Genomic DNA, 10057 nt, shown 5'->3' with positions numbered 1-10057 from the left:
ATTATGCTAGTCTAAACGGTCACTGATCTCTATAATTAACGTGTGGTGTGCGAACCAATCCGAATAACACAGATTTTCAATGGCACAGGGTATTCGAGTAATGGAGATTTCGCATAACGCAGGTACGAATAATTCTACCGTATGGCGCACTCTGTGTATCGCGAAAAATTTCGTAACGAGTAATCTCGAGTAATCGGAAAAATAAAAAACCAGTTGCAATTGTTAATTATACGGAATTATAAGGAATTATAAGGAATTATATGGAGGAATAGCGCGGTTATCGTGCTAATAAGGAAATCAGTGGCGCGATTTTACCAAAGACGATTAATTCCAGCGAGGATAATTGCGATTCTTGGATAATCCATTGGGAAGCGCCATTGCGCGGATATCGGAGTACGGTTGATACGTACATATACCGATTGTTGTTTCATTATAATTCTAAACCCGTGGATCGAGGAATGGAAGCACGTTCGTGCTATAATCGTAGGATAATTTAGGCGGAAATGAAGCCGAGGACTCCAGTTTCCAGTTCCTCGTGTTTTCCCTGTTAACTGGGATACGACAACAATACGTCACTAACGAGACGAATATAATCGACTGCCGAGTCATTTATTCTATATCTTACGCCGTAATAACTTCGCCTGGGAGCGCGGACGAGGTTAATCGTAATTTCGCTCTCCTTCGCCCGGTGATTTATGTTAATTACGCGAAGACAGGTAAAGGATGGGACGCGTGTACGTATAAATTTCCTCTGTCCCATTTTCGAGCGGTGCGCGAGTGGTGTACCGACTGTCAACGGCAGCAGAGACGACCAAGCTGTTTTTATTCTGGGATCCCCGTGAAATGACGGATTTCTTCCTTTTCAGCTAATCGAGGACGGATCGCGCGGCAAATAAAAGGGGCGAGGCGCGATCGATGAATTCACGCTCTGATTGACGCTGTTCCAAAGCGTACAACGAAACTGCATTTCGAGTATTCGTGTCGGATCGTGTTTGCATGTCACGACGATCCTCCATTCGATTCGCGATTTTACGTTTCGAAACGGTAGCCCGGATCGTTGGCCGGATTTTTACCAGCGCCTGCACCACTCCGCTCCACCTTCCGTCCGAAGCTCATTTCCTCCGTCGCTCTAACGACCAGAAGTTTGTCCTCATTTGCATCCACGGCTCGCATCCCGCGGTCGTTCCAAACTACCACTCGATCGCTAACCAGATCGCGTTTTACGAGATTCGCTAGCGATCGTTACGCCAACAAGTATCTATCTGTCTCTGTTACAGGCTGGATAGGTCCCATCGAACGGCAGGCATTCTCGTACCCTTACGGAAAAGTCGTCGAGCAATTACCCGATAATTTATGCCACTCGCTCGGTGCACCTCTTCGCGGCTAAAATGGCCGATTAACTTGTCCAGGCTCGAAAAAGATTTATGTAATGCCTGCTCGATTACGGTTTATTTAAAACCGCGCGTTGCGCGTTCTATTGCGTCTGGTCACGGTTAAAAACATCGCACTGATATCGGCCCCGCAGGAATGTCGTAGTTATTTTCGATCCAATTCCAGTTCAGTTCCTCGTTACGCGTGTAAGCGATTCGATTGCAAATTGTATCGGGTCGCAGTCAATGGAACGTCATCGATGATTTACATAATCTGATTTATAGTTACGCGCTGCTGGCTCCTATCCTTTCCCCATCTTCCATCGATTCCACCGATTCCACCAGTCTTTCCCGTAATAATCACTCGCGTCGGCCCTAACTTATCCTCTTCGCGTCGCGATAATTAACCCGTTCAGATACCGATGATTTCATGCCAATAAAAACACGATCAACTTAATCGGCAACGTTATCGCAAAGTTCAAATTCCGCGGAAAACGTCTCGCGTGCGTGGATCCGACAACGATGACGCGGAAACGTTGCCGAAATATACGCACAGAGAAGATACGAGTTATCCGGATCAAGAGGAATTATCGTTCAGCTAACTGACACGAAAGACACGCGCGTTTCTCGAATCGTTACAATTTCCAACACCGTCCGTTTCTCTCCTTTCAATCCGAGATACGCTTTCCCGGCATTTGCGCCATATATTTTCGCGCGTTTCACCTATATTTCCCACCGTCCACCGTGGGCAGGTTACGCAACAAACGTGTCACCCCGTCCGCCGGGGTTAATTTCGAATGACACTCGAGCCATCCGGAGTCAATGAGGATCCGGTGCTCGCGAGACGGCTACGTGTCCGGCATTCGAGTAGCTTCCTCGTGTGGCGTTGGTATTCCGTAGAATTTTCACGTAACGCGTTACTATTCCGGTTTCTAACGGCTGACATCGGGTTTTTTCCTCCGCAGCGAAGCCGACCTGTCCGGTGTGTACCTATAGATCTGCGGCGTGCGCGATCCAAAAACGCGATCCAGCGAAACGAGGCGTGTCGCGAGTGAGACGAGGTAGTGACGAAAATAGAATCACGGGTGGAATAATTACGTTGGCCGGAAAATGAGCGGTTTCCGAGGGTAATTAACGCGCATGGAAGCGGCCGATGTCGCAACGAGCGGGCATCCGCGCTGTCGCTTCTTTTGGCCGGCCCTGTTCCAGTCCCGACTAGGCTAGAAAGCGTTCGGATATAGCAATTTACTTATCTCCTCTCCAAGTTAACGCGAGCCAGCGTATTTCTCATGCTAATTAAGCCCGCGACGCGGCCAGGTAATACGGTGGCTGTAAACCGTGAACGCGGTTTTTCCCCTCCGGCACACGTGCAACGGGCAACGGAAGCTGAAATAGAGACGCCGTTGGCGATCGATTGTAACAATTAATTAACGAAATTAAACGGGTTAAAAGCTGGCCGCGGTCGTTAGAGTAACCGGTGTTCCTCGACCGGCGATCCCTTAATGACAGATAAAGGAACAGCGTCGGGGTATCCAGTTTCAATTACCGGGTAGCACTTAATACTTTGCTTACGCGTAATAGAGCCACGATACCGGGCAAATGTATAAATATACTTCGGCTAAAGTGATATCGCCTGGCAGCGGTTTCGTCAGTTTATTTATTCCCAGGTCAAGGGAACTCCATTTCTTAAACGCGAAGGTCAAGAAGTCAATGAGATCCGGTTGCTCAGGTATGTAACCACGCAAGTGCCCGAGTCTCACGGGCGTTTCGTTCGATTTCATTCCCTGTAATTTTCCATGAAATCCTCGCGCCGGCTACCGTCCACTCCGACAAACATCCACGATCTCTTCATCGAGATATCGCCACGTCGTCGTCCAAGCCAACGTCGATCACACGCGATCCGTGCTGCTCGATATTCGTTCTACCTAACGGCCGGTTACGTTAGGCCACCGCATCCAGTTATGCCAGTTATTGTCTCGCGTTATTGCAAAACCCGGCAAGATAATCATCGCAAATTCCATGGGGTTTTTAATTCGTCGCGACGTTTATGCAGATTAAGTCACAGCGGTGCGCGAAATGGCCGATAGCATCTAAGTAAGCGTATGCGAGCAAGGAAGCACAAAGATCTAGTCCTATCGATCCGATGTGACTTTTTCCTACATTTCTTGGCTGCAATCGCGAAGAATCTACGTGCGATGGCTATGGTTGTCATCCTGTTAGGTATCGACGAGTGACTAAATCGCTAACTAGATCAAACGCAAATGATAATAATTATTGTGGCGCGATGATGTATAATTATTCGTAATTACGTTTCTGTTAGAACCAAGACTAATATTAATTTTATCGAAAGTGGCTATACGTCTGCAAAAATTGCAAAAATAATCAAATGCCTGGAACGAGTCATTTTTCATCCCTATGGCGGTTCTTGGCTCAGTTTTAGACAAGGGGAGAGGAGTGGAGGATTCTATTCAGAGTTTTCCGATTAAAGGTCCACTGAATGTATAATCGCGTTAAAGTTGAAACTGAAATATTCAATAGTTTCGTCACGCGACACAATTTCCGCGCATGATTTCGTTGAATTTCTCCTCGGAATAAAATCGCGTTAAAAATCGTAAAAGAAAAATTATCGAGAGAGAAATAAAATTTCTTTTTTACGGCGCGTAAAACCTTGGCTAAACTTTCCGCAGCTTTTCATATGTATTTTTTAAAGTTTCATATATATTTTTATCGCCGTGCAGACTAGCGTTTCCTTACTCTGACCTGGTGCAAAATCTCTTCCTTCCTAGCACAGTTTTATAAAAACTAAAAAATGCAGGATAATTATTCCGCGTCAGTCATCCGACACTTTCCACGCTACCACGATACACGTTACCTATGGCCAATTAAGCACCAAGCACAAGAATAGAGCAATTTTTAAATTGCAAATTGAATTGTTTATTCCTTCCTATGTCTCCAACTTCAATGGCACGAAAAAGATAGTTGACATGGCGATTACGAAGTTGCAAAATATTGCATTTGCGCAATTTTCAGCAATAATGACCTAAAATATCTACTTAGAGCCTGGAGTATACCTCTACGTTTCACCGCGTTACCACGTCAAGACGTCATAGCGTCTTACATGCTACTTAACGGTTTAATTGCATCCACGATTATTATTACCACATCATTTCCTATTTCTCCTCGTTACTCCTTTTTCGCTCGTTTCGCACTCGGCTGACAGCTAAACGGGACATCCGGCGCACGTTCCTCGTAATTTCTCGATTAGCAAAAGCTCGCGAATTACGTATTTCTTCCACGTTTCCCGTTATACTCCTGTCCTCTTCCTCCCCGATCATATTCTCTGCTCGACTCACGCCTCCGCTTTTAGCCAGACGGAAAATCGCGGTTTCCAACTCGGCCAACTATTCCACGGTATCTAAAATCTTTATCACGACGGGATTTCACGCGCAATGAGGCGCGCTCCGTTACGCTTTGCGTTCTCGATTATCACGCTCGCATCTCGCCGCGTCCCACCGCTTTATACGCTCGCCGTGTACTTCTCCGCGGTGCATAAGCTTATTATTTTACCTGCCACAACGGTGCACGCCTTTTCTCTTTCTCTTACGTTTCATCTCACCTCCTCCAATCCGTCCAACCTTCGACAAAGGCCATAGAGTCTGCACGCCGGACGCTGTTCGTCTCATCTTCCTCGTTAGACATCGAACCGGACGAAGAATCTCCAGCTTCGCGCTGCTCCCCGCCAAGATCCCATCTTTCCTCCATACGTAGATAACCTTATCTACCATCTGCAGAATTTTCAGCTTCTCCCTGAAACAGAACACACTCGCGTAATTAGTAATAGTAATTACACAGACGTTTCATAGCTGGTAGCTTCGCTAAAGAAGCACCGCGACTCGGTCTGGAAGGACGAGACCAAAGCTCGCGATGAGGTGAGGACTCGGTTTCGAGATTGGGAATTTTGAGTGCACGATGAAGTACGGGAGCACTCGAGTGTAAGTGTACTCGATAAATTTCGAGATACCTCGTACGACGTGAATCGTATTCGATAACACGGTTGTCCCAAAATTTTGTCAGCATTACCCACTTTTCTGGCAACGTTCAATTGCGATTGGAAAACGTTCCAGACCCCTGGAAAAGATCGACGAGATCTGAATTTTGTCCCGATTAGACTGCAACGAAGAGAGGTCGAGATACTTTAATATTCGCGGATGGGAAAAATACAGGCGACCAGATTCTATGGGTACTCCTGCCACCTAACCAAATTCTGAAATAACCGGCTCGAAAAACGAAGCTGAACTTTGCTTCACGGTCTGTTTCTCGTGGAACCCCGGGTTCTTTCGTTTCTTCTCCGTCGTGGACTTTGCACGGACACCGGGCAACGTTCATAAACATAACCACGAGTTGACCCACGGCAAATTGTGTTCAAGTGCACGTGTACCTAACATACTTGTATCGACCTATATCACTGCTCGATACGATCTCGCAAAAAATCTCTGTTCATACTAACCGTTACATTTCCAGCTTTTCCTCGCCAATCTTCCCCTCCACTTTTCGCTCGCTTTTCCCATAGTCTCTCCACTATTTCTACCTATGTCGACTACATGGTACAACGTGCTCGTAAATTATCGCGTTAAACGACGACTTCCATTGACAGGAAAATCGCACACCGTCGACGACATTGCCAAAACTTGGGATAGTCTGGTGGTACGAGAGTACAATCGAGAAGTAAACTGGAAAAAATTGTCGATTAACTCAGAATCCCGATTTAGATCGTTAACGACCACTTGCTATCAATTTACGACTACTAGATTCTTTTCGATATTTCGACCGTTTAACAGGACTTTGACCTTCCTGTGAACTATCGTTGACGATACAGTAGCTGGTCGATTATGCAAATTTTAATTATACACGCGACCGGTTACTCGAATACAGAAATTTTTTATCGCGATACGAGGGTGGAACGTCGAAAAGAAATACATGCTGCATAAATGTCTATGTTAGGTATATCTATCTAATTAAAAATTCATCTCACGGCTGCATCTATTTCTAAATCTCTTCTCGTCTCGCTATACTACATATTTCGGAAGTCGAAACACTGGTACTTGGAGACTGGATCGATTTTACGGGTTACCATACATCTGGCTGTATACACCGCGCGAACCACTTGGCGAATGGGAAATATCTGCCAAACTCCGCGAACGCAATTTTCCCCGGTCGTCTCCGGGGAGACATACTCGTACCGAAGCGTAGCGCATAATAAAGGACTACTCCCTCGTCCGTGTGTCCGTAGCGCCGGACATCGGGTGGGTTCTTGTCCCGGCGACCGGTAACGAGACGCCGGAGTAACCAGAGAGTCACGAGGAGCGAGCGAGTCGACGAACCGGGCGGCTGTCGCGACGGAAGAAGACCGCGCGAGCGAAGCGAAGAAGGCAAAAGAGTCTCGGGCGCTGGGCACCTCGGCATGCATGCATACGCGCACATGTGCATACGCGGGCATACGCATACCACGCGCGTACGTACGTATATGCAAAGAGAACCGTAGCCGGAATCATGGTGTACAGGTTGGCGGTGCACGGTGCCGCGAGAGCTCGCGAAACCATGAGCAGCATGCACGGGTACGGTGGTTGTGTCGCGCCGGTCATGGTGGTAGTGCGACGAGACCGTTGTGGTGGTAGCCGTGATGGCTAGTGGCTGGCGCCGCCGGACGTTCAACAATGGTCGTGTCTCCCTTCCCCCACCCCCCGCTGCCGCGCGCAGCCTAGCGGCCGCCACCCCTCCACCCGCGCCTCGAACCCATAGCGCGCACCCCTCCCCGCTCCGCGCGACCCTACTCCTCTGCCGTTACCCCCTCCCCTCGAGCGCCACCGTCGCCCGTGTCCCTCTCGCCGTGGGCAGCTTTAGCTTTAGCGGCGTCGCCCTTCTCTTCCACGCCCGGCTTGTCCCGCCGACGCCTCTGGTCCCCCATGGTCGTCAAACACCCCCGACTACGGTCGGCTTCGAGCCGAACGCATTTTCTCTCGAACAAGCCCGTATGGCCGGGATGAGATGACGGAGATGGCGATAGCCAGGCGTCGCAACGGCAATTCCTGCCGGCGTTCCTGCTCGCGCCTTTCCGCTCTCCGACTACGTATTCTTCGCTACTTGGCTCTGACGATACCGGCTCTGACGGGACACGACGAACGTGGATCGGCCCCGGTCGCGTTTCTCCCTCGCTTTTTCTCCTTTATCTCGCGTCGTCGTCCTTTTTCGCTTCCAGCTCGGTTAGCCGGGTCGTGAATGGAAGACGCAGGTGGACGGGGGGGTGGCCGGACAAGGGGGTTCCTTTGGAAGAACGGGATCGATGGTTTCGGAGTTTTCTAGCTTTGGCAGAGATGGAGCATTTTCAATTTTTTTTTTTTTTAACGATAAAAAAAAGAAACGTGTCGGGATAATCGCGGGGTTTCGGTGACTGGAAATGTTCGAATACGTAAATATGTACGTAGAGTTCGTAGAAGGGATTTATGAGACAAATTTTGCTAGTAATATTTTGGTAAGTCCCGTAACGATTTAGGATCTCTCGAGGATTTCGCTGAAGCAGTTCCTAATTATTTTCTTGGTCGTTCTAATAGCGTTCGCGTTTGCAAGTATTATAAATACGCGAAAAAATAGGAATGTCGAGAATAAAACGTCGATGAGACGGTCTATTGGATTTCGTCCCGCAATGAAATAATTTTTTTACAGAAATCGACGTGGAGTTCGCGTGTACCGACGAATAAGTCAAGCGATCGAGTAGAGCGCAAACGAAATTATCTTCGCGTTATCTCGGATCGCGAATATCGCTTTTCTTGGTACATCTTTCTCGATCGAACGACAAAAGAGCGGAATGGAAAGAAGAAATTACCGGTATACATAAATATTTACCAAAGTGCATGCGTATAAATAGGTCGCAGATAAGAATCCGTTTCGTGAGCGATTCGAGTCCAACGCTATTTTATTCGGGCAGCGATTGCGCCGTATGGGTAGTGGAGGCGTCGCGGGTAGAACGCGGGTAGGGGCGCTGGGTGGGGGAAGGCTATAAAAGCGCGCAGGTGAGGGGCGGAGGCCAGTTGACTTCGATCCGTCGAGCGTAACGTGTACGCCAAAAGGAGTACGCTGCACGCTCTCTACTTGCGCACTCCGATTACGTCCGGAATATATAGTCATCGGAGAAGCAGAGAAGATTTCTCGTCTCGAAGACGATGTTCCACGCGAGTGTGTAACCAGCTCGCGATAACACGCAACCCCGTAACGTAAAAACTGTGTGTGACGTTCGTCGTGTCGTAAGGCGTGTAAAAGCTTGGCGAAGCTAGAAGAGAAACGGTATACGTACAAAGTGGACAGGAGCCGACAGAGGAACGAGATATACATACCGAACGAGACCGTACGAGCGTCTACCGCTATCTCGTGCGCTTACCACTGTGGGTTGGCTCGATCGATCGATCGGCCGATCGATCGATCGATTAATACACGGGGTGCGTTGTACATCCGCGTTCGACAGATAAGCCCGTACGTTTCGGAGGTGTGTCTGATCGAATTAATCGGACGACCCACATCTGTTCTTTCGTCGCTTGCCCCAGTGTTGTGTACCGTCCGTCAGCAGGGACAAACACTCGCGCGCGCGTCGTCGACGTCGAGCAAGAATCGACCAGAGAGGAAAACGCGTACACACGCGCACGACATGAAGGCGATGGTGGTGAGCCCGGTGGGCGGCAGAGTGCCGCCGAGTCGAGGTGTCCTGCACAACAGCCTCGGGATCAACGGAACCCGTCGTGACCTGGAAGCAGAAGAGGTAGCCGCTTACCTGACGAAGCTGAGATCCCTGGTGCCCGACATGCCGAGGAAACGGAAGTTGTCGAAGCTCGAGGTTATCCAAAGGGTGATCGAGTATATCTGCGATCTGCAGACGACGCTCGAGGAGACGAACGTGCACCACGAATCCTCCACCGTGGCGAAAACCGTGCAAAGGCAGCCTCTGCAGCCGTTGTTGAACGCCGCGACGACCGTGCCGACCACCACCGCGTCGTCGGCGACGACCACGGTCACCGGGATGGTCGCGGAACGGTGACCTGTGTCGGCGAGCAGCGAGCTCCAGTGAGGTCCAGGTCGCTGCGAGCTTCTTGTCCTCGTGGCCTGACCACTTGACCTCCGTCGTGTTTCGACGTTGCAGAACTACGTCGAGTCTTTTTCGGGGAGAGTAGTCGGAATCGAGAGAACTCGGCTCGTTGTGGCAGCGTTCCGCAAGCGTGTCTCACGTTCGTCCTCGACGCTCGGCGTGTATACACAGATTTACGGAAGACTCGTCCAAGATTTTTCCAAGGTTTATGGAAGATTCGAAAGTCCAAGAGGGATACGCAGGGATAAGATTCCTGTGATGTTGGGGTATTTGAACCAAGGACAGGACTTTTTTGGCAGTTTCGAGGAAATCGCGAGCACCCTGGAAGCAGGAAAGGACGCGCTCGACGATGCGTCTCGACGCGACGTCCGTCGAAGAGTAGGACGAAGAAGACGTGAAAACGAAGGACGACGAAGCGGGCCTTACTACGGCCGATCTAACTTCTTTCTTCGGGGAAAGATGTAAATACTTGTACATAAAACTTATCGCATTCCTCGCACGACCTCTCTTCTCTTCTTTTTTATCGATTCGCTTCTTTTTCTCGTCCCTCCACGAC

General features: G+C 49.2%; 1 protein-coding gene across 1 annotated transcript; it reads left to right on the top strand.

The window, feature by feature from the left end:
- The first annotated feature begins 8444 nt into the window (after positions 1-8444).
- Positions 8445-9626, top strand: emc (Basic helix-loop-helix domain-containing extra-macrochaetae). Its single transcript, XM_017901614.1, has one exon. It carries the CDS (start codon positions 9067-9069, stop codon positions 9451-9453), a length of 387 nt encoding a protein of 128 aa, XP_017757103.1. The 5' UTR covers positions 8445-9066; the 3' UTR covers positions 9454-9626.
- Positions 9627-10057: the final 431 nt, after the last annotated feature.

This window comes from Eufriesea mexicana, unplaced genomic scaffold (assembly GCF_001483705.2).
Source record: "Eufriesea mexicana isolate 0111107269 unplaced genomic scaffold, ASM148370v2 scaffold1741, whole genome shotgun sequence".
Classification (NCBI taxonomy): domain Eukaryota; kingdom Metazoa; phylum Arthropoda; class Insecta; order Hymenoptera; family Apidae; genus Eufriesea; species Eufriesea mexicana.
This window is presented reverse-complemented; position numbering and strand designations above follow the sequence as displayed.